The following is a 24,067-nucleotide window of genomic DNA, read 5'->3' as shown; positions in this document are numbered from 1 at the left end:
AGCAGCACTGCCGTCTGCAGCTCCAGAAACACAAAATTAATGTGATTGTCGGCTGACACGATAAGGGGTAACAAGAACGAACGGGCGCCTATGCACACAGAGAACGTTGGCGACCGTTCGCGTCTTCGTGCACAACAACAGCACGGCCATCTGCAGCTTCGGAAACACAAATTAAGGTGATGGTCGGTTGGCAAACGGTATGGGGTGACAGCACCGATTGCTGCGCAGAAGGCGCACCGATAAACCACACATCGCAGTCGCTGCATAGCGGCCACGAGAACAAGGGACCTCAAAGGAACACAACTCGCTTGCAGTCCTCGTAGCGTCACAGTGTTGTAGTCTTTGCGCCATTGGTTGCAGTGGTCGCAGCCAGGGTCAGGACCCGGCAGTCGAGGCGGCCGAGGCAGCCGAGTTATGATTGTGGACGAAGTGGTAGAAGGCCCGAAGCCCGCCGCTATCGCAGCTGATCGCAGCCGCCCAGTGTACGTAGCAATGTCGGCATCGTTTCGAAGCTTAGCTGTTTATGACGGATGTGTTTTAACTTCTTTCTTTGTTAATGCCGGAAACGCTACCACGGCAAAAGAAACGACTAAAGGACCGACTTCGTCGTCTTGGCCCCTGCGTAAACGGCTTAGGCCCAACCTAGGTGCCCAAATCTTGTTTATCAAACAGCGTGCTGATAAAGCTTGTAGCAATATTTGTATAGTTTTCGTTGGCGTCGGCACATAATATAACTTTAATTTTCCTTCCATTGGTCTGGGTTTCTTTATGCTAGTATTTAAAAAAGAAAAAAAAAGAAAACACCGCTCCTAGGGAGTGAGCCTCTGACCCCTCGGTCAGTAGTGCGATGTTCTACCCCTGCGCTAACTAACAAGGAGAAACTGGACCTCCTCCTTTCGTCTGAACTTTCGTTCCTCTCTTCTCTGGACAACGGTCCACAACAAGGAGGAACAGTCGCTGTTGCTATCTTTCTCCTTCTTTTTTCCCTAGAGTGCAGAATTTAGTTTTAGCTGCTCCCAAAATAGCAGCTGCTCTAAAACAGCTGTTTCAGCCGCTCCAGTGGCTGCTCCCAAGAACATTTCATGAGTTCCACCCCTGTTTTTTTATATACCCCGTACTTCTAGAATTATTATTTAAAAATTTAATTGCTGAAAAGTGATTAATTACTCATTTAAACTGAACGCAAAAAAATTCTTACTGGGCGCTTTGGCAGAGCACAACGTCAGCAGCCTTTCTTTTTCTTTTTCTTTTTCTTTTTCTGTGCGATGCGTAGATATTGCGGGAGCCATTTGACCCGCGTTTCGAAAGACACTCTGTATATATGTGTGAAGCAACCATGCTCTTCGAACAAAATGAAGGGGTGTTTGCAGATACTTTTGCATCATGTCTATCGCTCTATGTGAGAGTCCCTATAAGAATAGCCCATAGGCGCGCAAGCTATCGCTAGAAAATAAGCTATATATTTGAAAAGCTCACGTTTCATATTATTTACTCAACCGGTTTTGCGAAAGCAAGGTACGAGGAAATCCGCGGTCACGAGCCAGCAGTTTTTTAGCTGTTCAAGTAGAGGTCCTGTATAACTCGTTTCAGTCGACGCTTTGAGCTGAAAGGACCAATCAAACTTTGTCAATAGCGAAGGTCACTGGGCCTCCTCTGTAGATGATTGGTTGAGCGATGATAGAAGACATGCGGAAACATGACGGACACCATTTTAGTGTGCTTTTGACGCTGTACGATTGTTCCTACCAGCTCGTAGCGTCGACTGTGATTGGACTTTAGGTGAAATGAGGTATAGCATCGTAAAGCTGCGCGTGACACATCCTAAATTCAGCGCAAACTTCATCGAGGGAAATCTCGCGTCGCGCCGTCTAGTTGTAATCATCGGATACGAATGCGAAAATCGAGGGGCTACGTGGTACTTGTACCATTCGTGATATTCACTGTCCCGGATGTTACACTTATACATGTGGCACCCCACTTTTGGTGGGGTGCCAGTATATACTCGAAATTCAAATGTGATATTGACATTGACATGTACAGATAAACTTATTGATGGACTTTTTGGCGAGCTCTGCATTTGCACTTGTGCCACTATTGCACGTAACCCCTCAGTTGTCGAGAGTTTCGATAGCAGAGTGGCGATAGCGGACGGTAGGAAAATAGATGAACGGAAATGAATGGTGGCGTAACGAGTGCCGAACACGTGTGTCTCGACATCACGATGTAAGATATATATACGGATATACTCTTTACGTGATGAGATACAGCGCGGCGAACGCTGTGCCGCGATCGACCAGGGCCTCTAATCTATGCGCTTGGTGAGAAAGTCAACAAGTGATCCTACCGCCGTGATTAACCGACGCCAAGGTCAAGCATTGCGCCGGCCAATCACGGCCGTCGGATACCTCGCCGACCTTTTCTACACCACGGCCGGTCTAGAGCGCAGACCGGCCGTGTCTACACACACACGCGCGTCCAGATTAGGGCCCCAGATAAGGTATCATTGGCGCGCGTCCGAGCGGTCACAGCCGACAGCGCCTTTTCCGGCTAAAAGGCGCAACTGTGTCGGGGAAAAAAATATTAACAAAAAAATAGCTTGTTGCCATGGCGACCGGGCGCTTCCGCTCTGATAGAAAACCGATACAAAAAGACGTCCAAATTGTGTATCTTTTTCTTTTTTTTTTTTGAAGGGCCGTAATAAATATTATTTGCGCCTTACCTTTCTGCAAAGTGCACTGATTTGGCGGCGTTCGATGATGACCTGAAAGTCTCTAAGTAATGCCGTACGTTTTGAGTTAGCAATATAGAAGTTAATTTCACAAAAGTAATTTATAAATAAATATACCGAACGCCATTAATTTTCCTAAATGTGTTTTTTGGCCCGTGTTCTGTGAAACACCCTGCAAGTCTTACAGTTACCAGTAGCTCCCTCCAATCCCTCTCTGCTTTGCGGCGATTGGGTACGCTGCAGAAAAAGATCACCGATCCCTGCTGCAGAGAGTGCCACGATATACAAGAACAGAAGTAAACACAAGAAGCGCGTTGTGATGCCCTCTCTTGTCCTTGTCTACCTGGCTCTCCGTGTACCAACTAGCACAGATGTTTCTTACTGTTGCAGCTTTATTGTTTTCCAACAGTACCAGCTGCCTCTCTGCGACGCGTGAGGGTTGAAGCATCTCCGGAGAAAATTGCATCTACAAATACATTTATCGCCGAATGTAAACGTGCCTTTCGAAAGCTGGAACAAACAGACCGTTAAATGCCCGTTAAATTTCCAAGAGGATTCTTCAGCCACGGAAAGTTTGGCGGGCACGGACGCGAGCAAGTTTTTATGAACCGGAAGTGGCCGAGTGGAGTGGAAGGGTACCAACCACTGATCTCTGTTGTAGTAGGCTTGATCGCGGACCGCTGCCTCGGCAGCTGGGGCAGAGTGTCGCCACCGGCGGCCATTGATTGACACCAGCCAATGCATGGGACTCTATGGGAAGAACGAGAAAAAGGGCCGTTTCCCCCGTTTCTAAGCTGTTGTCGGCACTGAAACCTTTTGGCCGCTTTTCGATAAGCCCGTCAAATAGTTTGCGTACAAACATTAAAACTGACAGCCCTCGCAGCTCTTATAAATAAATATTTGGTGGTTGAGAGTGACTCCGCTGGGCCAAAAATGTAGTGCAGCTCAATGAGGCAAGGGTTACCTCGAACTACCGCGGGGTCGCTGGTGGTTTCGTTGAGTTGGGTTTAGCAGACGACAAGCTCGGAGGGCTTTGCTACGCGGAATTCGCTCACTCCCGGAAAGCCGGTCTCGAGATGGAACTTCTTTGTCATTCATCAACTGCTGGGCTTCCACAAGGACGGTCCCATTCACGGCAAGTTCGTTTGTTTACTCCACTACGAGAGCAAGCTTGCCAGCTTAGCCGTAGGTGCTCCGGTACGTTTGACTGTTTTTAATCGGCGTTCGAACGTTTGGCAAATACCGATTCGATCTGCGAAGACCCCACATAAGCATCGCACAACACAATGAGATACTCGCCCCCGAGCACAACGTACATGCTTCAATATTCTTACTTTAGCGCGTTTCTCCCATAGACTTCCGTGTATTGCCTGGTGTCAAGCAATGACCGCCGGTGGCGACATCAACGGGCTTCCGATCCGCGATCCAGCCCACTACAATAGAGATCAGTGGCACGAACACTTCGTCGGGTTGGAACAGGGTGTCCTATCGTCCTGCTTTTCGCATTGACGCTGGTTGTAGCTGCTCAAAGGCACCGGATTCCTCATGAACTCGAGGTCCTGGGACACAGTAACCAGGCGGACGTCTTCCTTCTGCAGTAGCCTTTTCACGAAGGCCATGTAGCCCTTCTGGCGCTTGGGATCCTTCAACCACTCTTCACTCAGGAAAAGTTTGAACGGTGCCCTGTTCGTGTTGTAGTGCTGCTCATATTGTGAGGCCTGTATCGGGTGCAATAATTGGAATTCACTGGGTCGTTGTTGTTTCCGGGAGTTGTTGGCACTAGAGCCACAATATATAGACTGAGAGTAGCGACACTCCTTTCTCCGATTTTCTTCTGGGCGCCGCCATGTTTTGTGCTCAGTGCAGAGCGGGTGCAGATGGCAATTGTTTCTATTTAGCGATGTAATTTCCCCTGCTTTAGATATGGTCTTGAAAAGCAAAGCCGATATCGTTTTCCTTTCTAGCGAACTGTTTTTTAACATTTTCTAGAAAACAAAAAAGGTTCTCTACGATTTCATACAAAGTTTCAGGTAACTTGCAACCCCGATTTTAAGCAGCCAGATGGCTCCGAGTGTCGTTACTTTGGGGCGTAGCATACTAACGGCGAATTTGGGTGGTCAATCGCCGGCGAGACCGAGCCGGTGGCACCGAAAACCAGAAACACGCCGGCGGCACACCACGTGACCCTCGGCACCCAAACATGAACGCCAGACGGTGGCCGTATACTTTGCCGCTTGCCCGCAAGGCAGGCAACGCTAGCGAGAGGCTGTCGCCACCGTCACCATGTCCGAACGGCTTGGATTGACCCAAGTATTGGCTGCTGAAGCGACTCCAAATCAATTTCGGTCTTTCGCGAATCTTTTCTCACTGATCTCTTCTCCAATATTGGAGGTGGTGACACCGAATACAGTCTGGCGCCCGCTCGCCCGGCCGTTCAGAGCTCGGGCGGAAAAAGCGCCAGAAAGTTGCCGTTGCTTGCCGGAAAACCACCACCCGAACAATCCGTGCCGGCCGGAAACTGACCAGGCGAACGCTATTGCCGGTTTTCCGGAACAATAAGTTGCCGTCGATTGACCACCCGGATTCGCCCTTAGCGGCTCCAAATGGCAGTTAACCAAATAGTGGCTCTGTCAAGAATCTGTATGTCACGCCTGAGTTTCAACGGACGCACTTCTTTGTAATGAGTGAGATCGGAAAGTCTTATAACAAAATAACGTAATTGATGCTGCTGTACATCTGTGCGCAGCTCTTAAGTAGTTTTCGAAGAAGCCAGCGAAGTAACAGGAAAATGTGGGCTCGGACCATGCGCGCGCCTCATGCCGGCAGCAGTGGGTATATACGGCGAGCAAGTGCTCCGAAATGCGTCTTCGGGGTTCCGGAATGCAAGGAGGGGCACGCCAATCAAAGGGCAACATAGAGAACGCCCAGAGATCGAACGCTCGACGACGTGGCAGTCAAGCGCACACCGTGATTGGTTGAGGTCGGGGGCAAACAAAAGCACGTGGGTGTGTTTGGGGGAGGGGCAAACAATCGTATGAGGTGCGCGAATAACAGACGGACTTGTACGCCGTATATTATTAGTCCTGCCGAGGGTGGGGCTGTTTCAACACCACCTCGAATAATCAAAGCTTGTGGTCTATAGAATTTCGAAGTCATCCTGCAATGAGATCGAGCGCAGAAACACAGATGGGACACTAGCGCTGCGTCAGAGTTCGGCTAAGCCCTCGTGTCTAATCATCGCGTCAAAAGACGCCCGGCGTCGGGCTCGGGTCCAATCGCTGCGTTGCCGACAGTTCGCGGGCCTCCATTATTGTGAGTAGCGTTGGTCGCTCAAGCGAGCTTAGCGTCTGTCGACGTCCTGTAAGGAGCAGCACAGACGGGTACAGTGCTGTCGAGAATTGCAAGGTGAAGTGGCGGGTTCGAAGATATAGATTGTTATCTCGCAACCGGCCGACGCTCTGTGAGTGCGTGTTTCCTATTGCCGCCAGCGTGACGCGCGATGGTATGCCGTAAAAATACCGGAGTATCTCAACCCCACTGAAAATGAATTAATATAGACATGGGCGCTTCTGCAGTCAAATTTGGCGCTTCACGTATAATTTATAGAATTCTCAGGTTTGGGAAATGTTGAGAGGAGGCGCTTGAACGAAGTGGGCGCTTCCGCGGTGTCTTACGGAGGTCAAAGACCGCACGTTCCTCCGGCATCGCTGGCCACGCCCATGACTGTACCACGCTGCAAGCATAGCCATAGCATAAATCCTTCGAAGAGAAGTAAGCTGTTAAAGTGTCCTTGCTTCTGTCATTATTCTTAAAATCTTAACACAATGTCGGTCGCCTCCGGGGACTGGCATCTTTTAGTCCTAAAAATGTGAGATATTATGCGCACTTCAAATCGAAAGAATAAAACGCGGAGGACAGGCACAGGACAACCACTTTTTTGATTTAGAAACAACGCTCATTTTTTGGGAAAATTGCACTCTGAACGAGATCCAAACTAAGATAGGCTGATAAATGAAAGAACCTGAATAGTTGTCCTGTGCTTGTCTTCCGCGTTTTATTCTTTCTATTCTAAGTATTCATGTTCAACTCGCTTGCTTTTACCAATTATGCGGACCTAACGCAATAAATACGGCTTTCTACAAGGGGGGCGTGTTCGAAACCTCGTCCGAAGAAAGTGTAATATCAGGACGTCAAACCCATATTAGAACTAATACCCATTCGCGTTTGTTCAATAACATGTTCAGAAAACATGTTCTCTTCGGTTCGATTTTTGCCTCTGGCTCTTTCGGCTCGAGAGAGGATCACTACCGCGATACGCCTGTCAAAGACGTCACTGAGGTTAGCAGTTAAACTTAACTAGCCCAATTGCCCGTCCACAGCGGTAACTCCTGCAGGCCCGGTTTTAAGGCAGACAAACTCTCCGTCGTCTACACCTTCGTAAGTACGACCATTTGAGTCTAAATTTGGCGGCCGGTGACGTCTCGCTCAACCGCAACGAGAGCTTCCGCAAGGAGATACATCCAGCGTACCTGCGAGTGAATCCACCGATATGATAACTGCAGAAAGGTCTTTCAGTTGTCATCGCCTCTAGCGTGAAGTTCCCACCGTGCATTACACATGGGCGTCTGTAAGCTTCGAGACCGCACGAGCAGTCAACACACGACGGAAAGCAACGAATGTGTTCTGAAGGCATCCAGAATAGACGCCCTGCGCTTCTTGGCCCGTCAGTGACCATAAAGGTTTACTATTTGGTCGCCATATATAGTCACCTACAACCTAACGCCGCTGACACACTGTTAATACATTATATAAAAGACCGCCTGCAGACAGTCTGATGCGTGTTTTCTGCTTCAATGATGGTCGTGTCACGTTGGCCATAGAAAGCACTATGCATACACGTTTGAAGCAAACGTGTTTGTGAAGCTAACATGCTCGCGCCTCCGCAGCCCATCAGATCGCGACAATATTATTCGACCACGACGCCGAAGAACGAATCACAAAGAAAGAAGTGTGAAGGTTTCTTAAGTTGTCGGTGTCTATCAAAAGACGGGGCTCAAGGAGGAACATTATTTTAGGTAATGGAGTGTTTCGATGGCGGTGGTCGGCTGCGGCTCGCACGCGTCTCCGATGGGACAGGGAACCTCGCGGTCTTGCCCGTCAACGACTTCGCTTTTACTTACTTCTTCAGTTGGCTGCCACGCTTCATTTGAAGCACAAATATCTCGTTGACTCGCGGTCGTGTCTGGACGCAAACTTCCGCAACGAAGTCAAACACAGCTGTCTGAACCAGGCTTAAGAAGTCGACCATTATATGCCTGTCGCTCCCTTATTCCTTTTATCACAATCTTCAACACGCATGAGAGCACGCCCGTTCCGGGCGCGCCGTGGGCTCAGGGTGGGCTTTCTAGAGGCAGCTTCTCGGCTAAGACTAGGTGAAAGAAAGCGTTGCCGAAGCTAGCGCACACGCGGAGTGGCGTCTCAAGTCGAGTCTCAAGCGCTCGCACGCCCCAGGCTTGTCTGGTTTTCCTTCACCTAGTCTCAGCTACGACGCTTCGCGACTCCAACTAACTATAGGGGGTACTGTTGCAGTTTCAAAATGGCGGAAGTATTGAGGGTCGAAGATGCGGGCAGAGCCTTGCTACTGACTAGCATTCCGGATTTTGCGAATGCGACGAAATATTCGCGTTGCTATGAGGAGGCAGACCGTCTACTTCAGGCAGGTCACCTTTTCCTCTGCGGAAAAACGACATCGTCCGAGGACAAGTTAAGTATTTTTGCCTTGTGCCTCGCGACGAGCAGCGTGAGGGGAGACCCCCATGAAATCAACGTGGAGCTTGTTGCGGGAGGTGACAGCTGCAAGTTCAGAGTCGAGAGGGCAATCTGCTCGTGCGTGGCAGGCCCGTCGGAATGCTGCAAGCACACAGTGGCCGCTCTTCTACATTGCAACAGGTATGTACCCACAAACGGGCCTCGTTGTGCGGCGCGAGTACGAGATGGCCTTACGGCATCCCTGATCATTGCTCGCCGATACTTTTATGGGCGCGGGCGTGCTCGCGGGCACAGGTGTTTTCGCACGTTGACGTCTCTCATTAAAGCACGATAGTCGATTCGGCTTTAAGCGCGCGCGATCAGGACTACCGCGATTTCGGGAAATGGGCGGTACCCTGAACGTTTCTCTGCTGTGGTCAACCGCACCGTGCGTTAACGTGGTCGGGTTTCGCCATTTCATCAACCGCAGACTTAATTGTGGCTCGATGGAACTAAGAGTCAACATACGCAACAGTACATACATCAAAATTGAGAACAGGCAGGTTGCTTCATCTGTAACAACTTTTGGTTTCGGTTTCATCTTGCAGAATGGGAATTCACCGGCTGGAAGAGCTGAGCTCCACAGATAAGAAGTGTACGTGGAAGAAAACTCCTGGGCAAGCACTTTATGGAGAGCCTTTACAGCTGAAGGCCTTCTGCCACGTTAAGACTCTGCCAGCTCCCCTGGAACTTGCACCTGAAGAGGAGGCAGACACCCTGAAGCAGCTGATGGGGGCTTGCTTCAATTCTGCACAGGTATTTACGAACTGCTCTTCTGAAGTGTCTTTGGTTCAGCTTTCATAATAAATTTTGTCTTCTCGCAGACTTAAATTTTAATTTTTTTATGCAATCACTCCATGAAATAAAGGGCTGGCACAGTATAAAAACTTATGTGTTTGCAGTTCTGCGAACAGCTACCATCAGCAGCAGGACGAAGGAGGGCGCGCGCTTTTTGAGTGTGGCCCCCCGGACTGAGGCATTCGACCACTGGCTCCCGACTGTAACGGCCATAGGGTCAGTCTTGTTCCTCAGTGTCGGAACAGCCATTACCTATGGCTGTTCTGACATAACAATTGCCGACAAGGGAAACTCACGACCCACCAGACACCCTGCCTCGACAAAGAATGCCCACCAGCGCAACGCCATGGACATGCCTGAGTTTGGTCGCATTCCAGAGTTCGACGGCAGCTCCAGCTCATGGAAATCCTGGTACAGGCGGCTCCAGTTTTTTTTTTCTCGAGGCTAACGATGTAAAGGACGCTTGCAGAAATGTGCGCACCTGCTGACACTGTGCGGGGTGGAGACCTACGACGTGGTCTGCGTGCTCGTACAACCCAAGCAGCCAAGCCAGGTGACCTTCGACGAGATCGTCCAATTTCTGAAGGCTCACTTTGACCCGACCCCTTCCGAAGTCTTCAGCAGAGCACGCTTACAACGTCGCGACCAGGAGGTCGGCGAGACGGTCAGTGCTTACAAGACAGCCCTGAAGAAGCTCGCTGCGGACTGTAACTTTGGTACCAGCGCAGATCAAGCGACAAACCCGACTGTCCTTCTCCTGGAAGTGATGCTGCGGGATCGCTTCGTGTGTGGCCTGCGGAGCGAGCAAGTGCAGCAGCACCTCTTCGCTGAAAAAGACTTACCCTTTCAGAAGGCCTTCGACTTCGCCCTGAGAGCAGAGAATGCCATAGAGGATAAAAAAAACGCACCTCGACGTGGCGACTGCTGTTGATTGGGGCAAAGCTCTGCTGGTGCTTGTGTGGGTAGACGCTGAGCCACAGCATGCCGAGCTTTTCGTTCGTTTTCATCCATGTCACGCTGCGGTCAAATGCTCAAATGCGTATGTAACCACGTTCCATACTACACATTCTCTTTCTGACATGGATGAAAACGAACGAAAGGCTCGGCATGCTGCGGCTCACCGTCTACGCAGACAAGGACCACCAGAGCTTCGCCCCAATCAACATCATTCACCACGTGGAGATGCGGCTTTTTTCTTTTCCCTACACAAGCACGTGCTCGTGAGCCCGTGAGCTCACCAGCAGGAGCACGTGCATCAGACAGCGGACGGACGTACGGACATGGCTAGCCCCTAAGGAGCTTCGCCCCTGAAAAAGGTGAAGTCGGAATTCAAAGACGTGCACAAGGCAAGTGCAACTAGCTGCCAGACACGGAACGAAGATCGGCCCAGAAACCGTCTAAAAGCTCGGAACGCTCAACGCTGCTGGCGGTGCGACGCACAGCACAGCCCGGATACTTGTAGATTTACGACAGCCTCCTGCAACTACTGCAAGAAAATTGGGCACATTGAAAAAGCGTGCATCAAAAAACGAAAAGACACAGACAGCTCGCACAAGAACCACAGCATAGAGCAACCACACACCTTGCTGCAGACAACTGCACCAGACGTCAGTCACCAACGCTCAGTGAACACGTCGACACTGTACGAGCTCAACTCGGTGCCAACTGCTACAGCGCGCCGAAGTTCACACTGAAAGTGTCGGTTGACAACAAGCGCCTCACCTTCGAAGTCGACTCAGGAGCAGCCTGCACGCTCATCAGTGAAGCAACATTCGGCTCCACATGGACTAACGACCCGCCACGGCTGGAAACCAGCAAAGTCTCCTGCGCACGTGGTCCGGCCAGTCGCTTCGAGTATTGGGTACCACAGACGTGCAGGTAACACACAAAAGCAAGACCTGCAAATTGCCACTCTTGGTTGTCAGAGGAGCCGAGAGTAACCTTCTAGGGTGGAACTGGTTTTCACACCTCGGGATAGACATCGCTGGAATCAATGATGTGTCGGACGGCAAATTTGTCTCCAAGCTGCGAGACAAGTACCAGTCTGTGTTCGGCGAAGACATCACAGGACATGTCGGTCCTGCAGTACAACTTGATCAGCTCGAGGGCACAGCACCGAAGTTCTTGAAAGCATGGTCGGTCCCCTTTGCTTTGCGATCAGCTGTAGAAGCTGAACTGGATCGACTGCAAGACCAGGGCATAATAGAGCCACCTCTGCACTCAAACTGGGCAACGCCCCTGGTATTGGTATGTAAGAAGAACCGCACGCTACGCATCTGTGGCGATTACAGCTGCACAGTGAACTTAGCAGCTAAAAGGGCAGCTTACCCACTGCCGACATCAAACAAAGCCATCAGAAGCTTGACAGGAAGCAAGGTATTCAGCACCCTCGATCTGACCCAGGCTTATCAACAGCTCTGCATAACTCCTGAGACAGCAGAGGTCCTGAACCTCAACACGCTGAAAGGACTTTACAAGGTCTAACGGCTTCCATTTGGGATTTCGGCGGCGCCAGCCATATCCCATCGCTTCATGGAGTCGATGTTGACTGGTCTCCCAAGTGTATGCACATACCTGGATGATGTGATCGTCGGTGGAAGGGATGCCACAGAGGATGCCACGGGACTGGAAGCTGTTCTGAAACAACTGGAGAAGTTCAATCTACGCCTTGCAAAAGACAAATGCTGCTTCAAGGTTCGGGAGGTCTTCTTTCTGGGACACCGAATTGACGAATCGGGCGTCCACACTACAGAGGAGAAGGTTCGAGCCATTGTGGATGCTCCAGCGCCGACTTGTAAACAGGCCTTACAGACATTTCTCAAAATGCTTGCATTCTACGACAGATTCCTGAAAGACAGGGCAGCTATCGCCAGCTGTCTTTATGAACTCCTTCAGAAGAACACTGTGTGGAGATGGAAAGACAGGCACCAGGAAGCATTTGAACAACTGAAGAGCTTGCTCATCAAGCAGACAGTACTGGCGCACTACGACGAAAGGAAAGAACTTTTTGTGTCCTGCGACGCTTCACCTTACGGCGTCGGAGCAATCCTTTCTCAACGTGACGACCAGGGGCAAGAGGCATTGATTGCTTTCGCTCCACGTACCCTTGGACCAGCAGAACGGAACTACGCCCAACTGGACAGAGAGGGCCTCACAGTGGTGTTTGGAGCCCACAAATTCCACAAGTATATTGTGGGAAGGAAAGTGACATTCATCACTGACCATCAACCTTTGCTGGGCATTCTGGGCCCAAAAAAACCGACGGCTCAAGTCCTGTCTCCACGGATGACCAGATGGTGCATGAAACTGTCTTCATATTGTGACGAAGAAGAAGATGCGGCAAGACGACGCCGATGGTGGAAAAAAGAGGACGATGCCGGCGGTGCACGCTCTGAAGGACTAACCACCATATCTGTGTTTCTAATTCTCTTCACTGTATAGTAAATCATTTTCATTATCAACGTAACATTTTGGTGGAGGTGGACACCATCTCCCTACCTCTCCGCTGCCCACGCTGGACCTCCGGAGCCGCCAGCTTCCGCCTCCGGAAGCTGAGATCTCCATAGACACACCAGCTACTGAGTGTCACCCACCCTATCGAGCACCTTCCCGACCGTCGGATATCACTACGGACACTGAACCCCCACAAGACCCTCCCCCGCAAGCTCAAATGTCTCGTGACACCACATCCAGAGACGCCGGTCAAACCGCTCAAACCCCTCCCTTGGTCCTCTCCAAACCGCGTGACCCAGGAAACTTCACTGGATCCGGTGAACAGGACGTTGAAGAATGGCTTCTTCTCTACGAGCGAATCAGCCAGCATAACAGATGGAATCCAATCATTATGCTTGCCAACGTTGTGTTTTACCTCAAGGACACTGCCCGCACATGGTTTCTCACACATGAGGAAACAATCACATCATGGGACATGTGCAAAGAGAAACTCCAGCATCTTTTTGGCGACCCCACTGGTCGCAAGCTGTCCGCTAAACGCAAACTCGCTTCACGTGTGCAGTCACCTACGGAGTCGTACATGACGTACATACAGGACATCCTGTCCCTTTGCCAGAAAGCGGACCCCAACATGCCCGACTCGGAAAGGCTCCCCCACGTCCTGAAAGGTATCGCGGACGACGCATTCCAGCTACTCGTCTTCAAAGACTGCACAACAATGGAGGACGTTGTCAAAGAGTGCCGACGCTTTGAAGAAGCAAAAAAACGACGAATCACCGCAAATTTTGTGCGCCTCCCCAACACGACACCAACATCCACATGTGAAGACACCAGCCTTCAATCGGACCACATAGCAAAGCTCATCCGCCGAGAACTTGAAGCCATGTTCCCTGTTAATACTTTCACCCGGCCTACTGAACAGCAAGAGCCGGTCCTCCCGGTATCTGCCGTCCAAGCAGTCATAAGACAGGAAATCAACCGACTTCATGTTCCAACATACGCACCTGGACGTCGGAATTCTTTCACACGGTCGGATTATGACTCCCCTCCCCTCAACACTTCACCAAACCGGCGTGACCCTGCAGCATGGAGGACACCTGACAACAGACCTATATGTTTCCAATGCAACGCCGTTGGACACATTGCACGATACTGCCGCAACCAGTGGAACAACCGCCCACGCACATTCGCATCGAACAGCTATCGGTCTTCGTTTGGTCACCAGTTTTATGAACCTCCCCGCCCCAACCCTCAAGACGAAGAACAGTTCACCACTCGTCCTACATACAACCGCTCGCCATCTCCACGTCGCCGCCAATCATTGTCCCCCACCCCCCGCCGCCCCATCTCCCCAGCCCATGTCGCCCGTCAATCGGAAAACTAAGCAATGCAGCTTCGAGAGGTGAGGCTGCTCATGAATCATTGGTAAGAAATCCTCTTCGCAAACGTTCATTGACCCCTCATAATCAGATTTTTGTTACAATCGACAACGTTGGAACAACAGCCCTCATCGATACTGGCGCCGCTATTTCCGTTATGAGGGAGGATCTGAGACGTCAGCTGCGCAAGGTCTTAACGCCACCGGATTCCACGTCACTTCGCGGTGCGGACGGTTGTCTGATTCCTTCTCTTGGCATGTGCAGTGCACGTATTGCTCTGAAAAATAAGACCACGTCCGTCCTTTTTACCGTCATTCCGAATTGCCCACATGCATTGATCCTTGGATGGGACTTCCTATCCGCCCACAACGCCCTTATTGATTGTGCAATGAGAGAAATTGAACTTAATGTTTCCGCTTCAAACGCAACTCAGGACCCCGTCATTTGCAAACTATGTTCTATGGAAACTTGCCGCATCCCACCATTAAAAGCAGTCCCCATCAAGGTGTCAGCTGAAAGCCCTACAGCCGATGGCGACTACGTCGTGTCTCCAAACATGGACATTTTTTTCGCCAAGCAACTTAGTATTGCGCATTCAATTGTTTCTATCCATGATGATTCCACTTCTCTCTGGGTGGTCAATCTCGGGCATAGCCCGCAACTACTACCCAGAGGCACTTCTCTAGCCGTCACATCACCGTTATCCGAAGAAACACTATCGGTCATTACCGACAATGACCGACCAACTCTAAATTCAAGTCCGCCGTTGACCTCTGACCTCGTTCAACTGACCAACATGACTGATTCTGCGTTAAACGCGACGCAAAAACAACAGCTACATAGTCTTCTCTCGAGATATCACGAAATCTTCGACTTGCCAGCTCATCCTCTTGGCCGATTATCCACCACCAAACACCGCATTGACACCGGGACCCACCCACCTTTACACCACAGGCCTTATCGAGTTTCGGTAAGCGAACGTCGCATAATACAAACCGAGGTGGACAAAATGCTTTCGCGAGACATCATACAGTTCTCTTCTAGTCCATGGTCCTCTCCTGTGGTTTTGGTTAAAAAGAAAGATGGGTCCTGGCGTTTTTGCGTCGATTACCGTAGGCTGAACAAAATAACCAAGAAAGATGTGTACCCATTGCCTCGCATCGATGACACCCTAGACTGTCTACACGGTGCCAAGTACTTTTCTTCTATCGACCTTCGGTCAGGGTATTGGCAAATTAGTGTGGATGACAACGACAGGGAAAAGACCGCCTTCATTACTCCAGACGGCCTCTATGAATTTAAAGTCATGCCGTTCGGTCTGTGTAATGCCCCCGCTACTTTTGAGCGAATGATGGACCGCCTTTTAAAAGGTTTACGGTGGACAACCTGCCTCTGCTACTTGGACGACGTTATCATATTTTCCAGTTCGTTCTCATCCCATCTTGCACGCTTGGATCAAGTCTTGAACCTCTTCAAAGAAGCGGGTCTCCAACTTAATTCCTCGAAGTGTCAATTCGGCAGCTCCCAGATAAAGGTCTTAGGTCACTTGGTTGACATGCATGGAGTTCGACCAGACCCTGACAAGATAAAAGCCGTCCAACAGTTTCCGACACCTCAGTCACCAAAAGATGTCCGGAGTTTTCTTGGGCTGTGCTCCTACTTTCGACGCTTTATTCGCCAATTCGCTCAAATTGCTCGTCCCCTGACAAACCTCCTCAAAAGAAACTAACCCTTCTCCTGGCAACCGGAACAACAAGCTGCTTTCACTCGTTTGAAGGACGCCTTAACGTCTAATCCTGTTTTAGGACATTTTGACGACTCTGCACCTACTGAATTGCGCACGGACGCCAGCGGTCATGGAATTGGCGCTATTCTAGCTCAGCACCAATCTGGAGAGGAATGTGTAATAGCTTACGCCAGTCGTACACTCTCCCCAGCCGAACAAAACTACACGATAACCGAACGGGAGTGTCTCGCTGTTGTATGGTCCATTACAAAATTTCGTCCTTACTTATTTGGCAGACAATTTTCTGTTATTACAGACCACCACGCCCTGTGCTGGCTTTCCTCGTTAAGAGACCCGATCGGCCGACTTGGACGGTGGGCTCTCCGTCTTCAGGAGTGCGATTTTAAAGTCATATACAAATCTGGACGACTCCACCTAGATGCCGACTGCTTGTCTCGACACCCTGTCGACCCCATTGACCAAACAGCCGACGACACCGACCTCCCCGTACTTCATATTTCAACTTTTATGAACATCGCAGAAGAGCAGCGTCGTGACACAGCTCTACAGACCATCATTGACAATGTCACTTCAGATTCCACTCAACCCTCCTCTAGGCTTTACACGGTTCAGAATGGCATTCTTTACCGACATAATTTTCGGCAACATGGACCGTCTTTACTTTTGGTAATTCCCAAACACCTTCAACATACAGTCCTAGACGACTTGCACGATGCCCCAACCGCCGGTCATTTGGGTGTCGTTCGCACCTACGCAAGGGTCAAGCATCGCTTCTACTGGCCCGATATGTACAGGAGCATTAAGCGTTACGTTTCATCCTGCGATTCCTGCCAGCGCCGCAAGACCCCACAATCCCGGCCCGCTGGTCTCCTGCAGCCCCTGCGTCCCACGGTCTGCCCATTTGACCGCGTCGGAGTGGACCTCCTTGGTCCGTTTCCGTCCTCCTCCACTGGAAACCGCTGGATCGCCGTGGCCGTTGATTACGCAACACGCTACGCCATAACAAGGCCGCTTTTGACTAGTACGGCAGTGGACGTTGCGCAATTTATTTTAGAAGACGTAATTCTCAAGCACGGCGCACCTCGAGAACTTCTGTCCGACCGTTGGCGCCCTTTTGTGTCACAACTCGTCGCCGAAATTCTGCAGCTATGTGCCATCGTCCACCGAAAAACGACGGCCTACCACCCACAGACCAACGGGCTGGTGGAACGCCTCAACCGGACACTTTCTGATATGCTGTCGATGTATATCTCGGCTGACCATCGCAACTGGGACACAGTTCTACCGTATGTTACATTTGCGTACAACTCCTCCCGTCACGACACAACCGGTTTTTCGCCATTTTACCTACTGTTCTATCGCGAGCCCAACCTTATGATTGACACCCTTCTTCCACTGCAAACCAACGCCTCACTTACAGATCACACCTCCGAAGCCATATGCCGCGCCGAAGAGGCACGCCAACTAGCACGGCTCCGAACACTTGATTCGCAGGAACGACAGTGCGCCCGCTACAACCACCTACATAGTGCAGTTTCCTATTTGCCGGGCGACCTTGTTCTGGTATGGACGCCTCAACGACGTGTTGGTCTCGCTCAGAAAATGTTTCCGCGCTACACCGGCCCCTATCGTGTCGTCGCACGAGCGAGTGACGTCACCTATGTGGTGGAACCATTACAACTCTCTCACGATACACGCCGCACTCAAGCCGACACCGTCCACGTTGTGCGACTCAAACCATACATAGTTCCAGCTAACGGCGAGACGCCGTTTTCGACCGGAGGGGGATAATGTGACGAAGAAGAAGATGCGGCAAGACGACGCCGACGGTGGAAAAAAGAGGACGATGCCGGCGGTGCACGCTCTGAAGGACTAACCACCATATCTGTGTTTCTAATTCTCTTCACTGTATAGTAAATCATTTTCATTATCAACGTAACAATATGACTACGACATTGTCTACCGGCAGGGCAAGAACCACCAAAACACTGATGCATTCAGCCGTCTGCCACTACCAGACAGTGAGGATGAGCCATAACCACCTGGTGACATACTAATGTTTGAAGCCTTATCAACACAACCATTCACAGCCACGGAGATAGCTTGTCTGATGCAGCACGACAGCACTTTGTGTGAACTGTACACTGCCATACCGAACGGCACAGTGGACAGACTCAAAGGTGACAGGTTCACGCCATACAAGCAGAGAGCTGCAGCACTGGCACTTCTCCAAGAGTGCCTTACCTGGGGCTCTCGGATCATCATCCCCACGACAGCACGTCCTCATGTCCTAGCGCTTAAGCACGCAGGTCACAGGGGCATGGTGGCAATGAAGAAGTGTGCACGGAGCTACGTCTGGTGGCCGGGGCTTGACAGCGAGATTGAGGGGACGGTACAGAACTGCCGTGTATGCCAAACGACACAGAAGAACCCACCAAAGGCTCCGATCCCTGTCTATGAACGTTCAGAGACACCCTAGTACACGCTTCATCTAGATTTCGCAGGGCCAGTGCACGGACAGACCTACCTTGTTGTAGTTGACGCGAGCACAAAGTGAGTGGAGGTACGTCACATGCCTCGAGCAACATCGGTTGCTGTTATTAATGCGCTACGGAACCTTTTTGGTACGTTTGGTATTCCGCGGAAAGTTGTCTCCGACAATGGAAGCGCATTCGTCTCCAACAAGATTAGGAAGTTCTACGCTTCAAACGGTGTGCAAGCCGTAACTGCTGCAGCATATCACCCTGCAACTAATGGACAGGCAGAACGATATGTCGCTGAACTCAAGAGGGCACTTCTAAAAGATACAAGCGGAAGCATACTTGCTCGCTTCCTCTTTCGACAGCACTCCACGGCCCGCAGTGCTACGGGAGTGACACCAGCGAAAGCGATGTTTGGCAAAGAGCTACCCTGCCCCCTTGACCTACTTCAGCCGAAGACAGCAGCGGAGGCCAAGGAAAGTCAAGATCCACTGGGTCCAGCTCGCCGCTTCGCCAGAGGGGAGAGAGTACTGGTTCGCCGGTTCCCAACTAAGCCAGACGGGGTTCGAGGCAAGATCTTGCGATGGGCAGGTCCACGTTCTTGGCTCATTGAATGCGCCGGTGGCAAGGTACGTCGCCACTTGGACCATATTCGGAAAACGACACAAGCAGAAGAGACCTCGACGCAACCGGCAGAGTGGAGTGTGACAGATGACCTGGGTGAGCCAAATGCTCCCCAACAACTGCCAGCAACCAAAACATCCCAAGTGTCCGGAAGTCAACTGCGGTCTCCACGGGCCAGACGCCTTCCAGACCGTTTTAAGGACTTTATCGTAGGGGGGAAGAATTAACATGTTCGCAGTTCTTCTGCAAACAGCTATCATCAGCAGCAGGACGAAGAAGGGCGCGCGCTTTCCGAGTGTGGCCCCCCGGACTGAGGCATTCGATCCCTGGCTCCCAACTGTAACGGCCATAGGGCCGGTCTTGCTCCTTTTTCTTGTATATATTAAACATCAGTAAGCCAACTATGGCTGTTCCGACATAACAAAAGCCTAATAAGCAATTAATCAAAAGAAATGGGGCGACACTGATTGTGCGGTGTCAGTGGCACCGCACAATCAGTTTTTCATCGCCGTGGTGTCGTCCCATTAGTCCTAATCTTTATTTGTGGCACTATGCCACCAATAAAGATTAGGATAATGGGGCAACAATGATTGGAATTATAACTAGTGACTGCAGCCACATCGAATGTTTATTTTATTAGTCGGTGCACAGCTGTCTGCTTTGGCTGTATGTTGGCCGCCTATCCTTTCAAAAAGCCTTTGACACACAACCAGCCCAGAGTTCTCTCGGCTCATTAAATTCTTTCTCGATACATGGGAGCATTTTGTTTGAGAAATGTAATTCAACTTTGCTTATGAGAATTCTACTCGAATGGCTTCAAAGTATCATCTGTACAAAGACATAGGTTAATTTTTGTTTATGGATTTTTACTTTCTTTTTTAGGAGGCGGCGGCGGGCAGAACAGTCATGCAGGTGAGCCAGGGACATGCTTATATGGCCCCAAGGCGTAATTCGAACTTGGCAAGACCATTAAATAGGCAATACACGATTCAATAATAAGTTAGTACGTTGGATCGTGTGCAATGGTTGGTGTTTTACTCTCAAGCATTGTGTAGACAAAACAAAACAGTATGAGGGCCACATAGGGCAAGCATGCACTTATTAGTAGCATTTGATCTCCATATGATCTTTGTCTTGCATAGTAAATGAAAAAAAAAGGAAGTATGTGGTATAATTAGGGTGACCACCTTCCTGCTAGCGAAATGCGGGACACGCAGGGCAGGGCGGGGGTTAGAGGAAGTTTATCAACACGCACACCATGAACCGAGGCTGTTAACAGATTGAATATCCTGTGCTGTTTATACACCTACAAATTGTATAGCAGCAATTAAGTTAAAATAATTTTCACTCCCAGTGACATTTTTTAATGCTAAATATGTTATTAAATGTGTCGAAGCTGAAAACATAAAAATCTGTTGCTGCAGAACTCAATGCATCAAATGAAAATAAGAAACCGTAAATCTTTTTCGAGTTATTGTTCCCTGTCAACGCTTACTTTTATCAACATGGCCCTACATAAATTTTTAAGATTATTTTTTTTTCAACCTTTGTGAGTTGCACGCTTTTTGCTTTGTGTGACTGGCTTCACTGAAGAAAAAAAAAGATGCCACAGCAACCCTCTCAAATTGAAGCAGCGATTTGAAAATAATTACAATAATTTGTATCTAAACTTTTTGACGAACAATTTTTTCTTACAATATTTTACTACCAAAGGGAGAGGCACAACGGCGCATGTGCGTCGGATCTGCTGGAAGAAGGACGGTTGCTTCCTGCAATTCTTGTGTAGAAAATGGTGTACCATTGCGATTCGCACGATTACCAGCGACCTCAGCGCTTTTCCGTGCCACGTTGTTCGGCAGCACCATGAGTTGCAGAGTGAATTTTACAACAGTGTGAAATGCGGGACATTTTGAAGATTCGGGAATTTCTCGCGGGACGTCCGACACGAGCCCTCGATGCGGGACAGTCCCGCGAGTCACGGGACGGGTGGTCACCCTAGGTATAATTGGTGAGCATCAGTTTGATTTGGGCCGCAGGCATAGTATTGTTTGTGTGTGTGTGCTATTCCAGTGTCCCGGAGCCCACAAGGTTGGACGAGAGGTTCTGCCAGGTTGTAGAAAGCTGCGAGGGCAGTGTTCTCCTGAAGAGGCTTGCTGCAATCCCTGCCTCTCCTCCAGAAGGCTGTGCCAACTTATACAACAAGGAAGTAGTTGTTTCTATGGAAACAGCTGCCACCTTGCTGCGTGACACGAAAGACAACAAGGCAGCCTGGATGATGCAACGCCGCTGCCGGATTACAGGCAAGTGGCGTGTGTGCAGAGCAAATCTTTATTCACACTACAAGACAGATGTTAAATGTTTCCGAGATGTCCAGAGGCTTGCTAAACTGTATTAGTGAGCATTGAAAATGTTTTGAAAATATGTGTCATTGGTTTTGATTTAACATTAATCAAAAGCGGTGTTTCGCATATTGCTCGCCTTAGTGTGTGCCTTAAGGGTGCACCAAAGACGGTTCTGAGATCATCTGTCCTTAATGGTAACTCATTCCATGGGCTCTGTGCATCCTAAATATCAAAAAATTATGCTCGTGGAACGCGCGTTTCCCTACTAAAAATGTGATTTGCAATCGGGATGCGCCCCTTTTTGCACCGGACTTTCCGCACAAAAAGAGCGGGGCATAATCCAGCCGAGCGGATGGCGGCGTGGCGACACTGCTCGTCAGTCAACCTAAGCTGTCGCTCCCATAGCAGACGGCGTGGCGTCGTCTGCTATCGGAATGGCAGCTTAAGGTTCGCTGACAAGCAGTGTCGTCATCCCACCGCCCGCTCGGCTGGATTATGCTCCGCCCTTTTTGTGCGGAAAGTCCGGCTCAAAAAAGGGCGCATCCCGATTGTAAATCACAGTTTTACTAGTAGAATGAGTATTGCACAAGCATAATTTTTGGATATTTAGGATGCTTACAGCCTGTTGAATGAGTTACCACCAAGAACAGACAATCTCAGAAACGTCTTTGGTGCAACTTTAAGGTTGTGTCTTTTATCAACACTCTGCAGTTTGATAAAAAAAGAACACTTCCAATATTGACTTTCCGGTAGAATCGCAAAATGGCTTCAAGTCACAATCCTGATGCAACCTCATACACATGAAGGTGCTGAATGTGACACAGCTTTAATGGTGATATAGCTGTGGCCAGTGAGCATGGTTATAAAAATCTATGGAGATATGCCAGAGCTCGTACTTTGGTTCAAACCGTCATTTCGGCTCCTGAAATTTGTCCATGACAAATGGGAACCTCACAATCGGGAATACTGAAATAGAAAAGCATAAACACCTGAGTTGCACATTTGCGTTCTAGACTTTCTCCAAGTTTTATTATTAGGGAACATAATTATCTCGCTCGGAACACAAATTCAAAGGGAACTTGGACGAATAACATATCAACATTTCGAGACCTCTGGACCATAAAATGGGAACAGATGCAGAACCTTCCCTCTAGGTTTCTTTATTGCATGTTTTCCCCTAGTGTCATTACTGTTCTTATTTTATGCGAAATCAAGCCAGAATAGAAGTGTGTTCAGTTAGTTTGTTCCCAACAAAAACAATTCCGTTGAAATATTTTGTCGAGTTATCAAATAAACTGAATGGAAGTATATCCAGGGAGCGAAGATTTAACATATAGAACAAGGGAGGCACAAGCACCTTTTCCAAAGAGAAGGAAACATTGAATTTTGGGAATATTTGTTGCTACTTGAAAGATGTGCTGTGCCATCCCATGTTTTAAGAGTTCTCCACTACTTCGTTCCTTGATGACTACCAGCATGCCAGTAATTTCATTTAAGGGACATATTTCTTATTTGGTATGGTCTGCCACGAATCATGAATGATGAGCTCATACGCCTGCCCAGTGTTCTTGACTGGTGCCGGTTGTTATCTAACTGCAAGAAAGGCATATTTTTCTTTTTTTGTATGCACTGTGGTTTTTACAATGAAAACATTTGCTGTTGGCTGCACTTTATTGCAGGAACAACGTGCTATCCATTGTACACATACAAGCAGGGCGACTGGGACAAGAAGGTGCGGTCGACAATGCAGCCATCGTTCCGCGGCAACGCTGCGACGGCGTACGGTAAACGGTCAGAGCCCAAGGCACGCCAGAAGTATGAAGCTACAAGACAAGTACAAGTGTTCACTTGTGGCCTAATTGTATCGCCAAGCAACCCCTGGCTTGGCTGCTCTCCTGATGGTGTGCTCTTTGATGGTGGAAGGCCAGCAAAGTTGCTGGAGATCAAGTGCCCTACCAAGGGGCAGACCATGAGCGCAGAAGCTCTCCTTGCAACCTGTGACTTTCTCGAGAAAGATGATGCAGATATTTACACGCTGAAGGTGCGTCATACCCACTATGCCCAGGTGCAGCTGGGAATGGCGCTTTTAGATGTGAGGACATGCGACCTTGTTGTTTATGCGGACTTTGATAGCAGCATAAAAGTTTTAAGTGTAAGTCTTGATGAAGCTTTCCTGTGGTTTCTGCTCACCAAAGTGAAGAATGTGTACTTCGAACGCATACTTCCAGTTCTGTGTTCATGTTAGAAATCCACAGATCAAACGTGATGTCCAGGTATTATGACTTCAAAACTCATTTATTTATTTATAATCAATAAAAAGAATCTCGGGGCATTCTCTACTTTTGATCACATTTTAGTGAGGATATAGGCCCTTCATGGCCATAGTTTCTGGATAGTATTAGAATGCTTAGAGTGCACGGGTTCAGCTACGGCCATGGATGAATAGATGAAGCATTTATTGACGAGGATGGCGCTTAGGCCTCTGGGGGATAAGAAGCCATAAAAAGCCATGGCCATAAAAAGAATTTCAAAAACCTGCCTAGTGCCTCTAGACGCACGGCTTCACAGGGACCCTTGAATGTGGCAAGAACCCCAGCCAGCGCTTTCCTTTAGGAAGAGATGCCTGTCAGATTGGCACCTCTCACTAACTTGCCCCTTCTCTCCAGATTGTCGGTCAGTAGCTCTGCATGTAGCATGCCATGCCAGTC

General features: G+C 49.4%; 2 protein-coding genes and 1 pseudogene across 2 annotated transcripts; 2 read left to right on the top strand and 1 right to left on the bottom strand.

Moving 5' to 3' along the window:
- Positions 1–3,255: 3,255 nt before the first annotated feature.
- LOC115329913 lies at positions 3,256–8,036 on the bottom strand (annotated as a pseudogene).
- A 330-nt stretch (positions 8,037–8,366) lies between these two features.
- LOC120850715 lies at positions 8,367–9,366 on the top strand (the record flags this gene model as incomplete). The annotated part of the gene is made up of 3 exons (XM_040223330.1): positions 8,367–8,677; positions 9,085–9,292; positions 9,361–9,366. Coding segments are annotated over 3 exons (525 nt in total), but the record flags the coding sequence as incomplete, so codon positions are not given.
- Positions 9,367–21,289: 11,923 nt separating this feature from the next.
- Positions 21,290–23,604, top strand: LOC115327981. Its single transcript, XM_040223332.1, has 2 exons — positions 21,290–21,317; positions 23,039–23,604. Exons 1-2 carry the CDS (start codon positions 21,290–21,292, stop codon positions 23,602–23,604), a joined length of 594 nt encoding a protein of 197 aa, XP_040079266.1.
- Positions 23,605–24,067: the final 463 nt, after the last annotated feature.

This window comes from Ixodes scapularis, unplaced genomic scaffold (genome assembly GCF_016920785.2).
Source record: "Ixodes scapularis isolate PalLabHiFi unplaced genomic scaffold, ASM1692078v2 PGA_scaffold8__174_contigs__length_109621045, whole genome shotgun sequence".
NCBI lineage: Eukaryota > Metazoa > Arthropoda > Arachnida > Ixodida > Ixodidae > Ixodes > Ixodes scapularis.
This window is presented reverse-complemented; position numbering and strand designations above follow the sequence as displayed.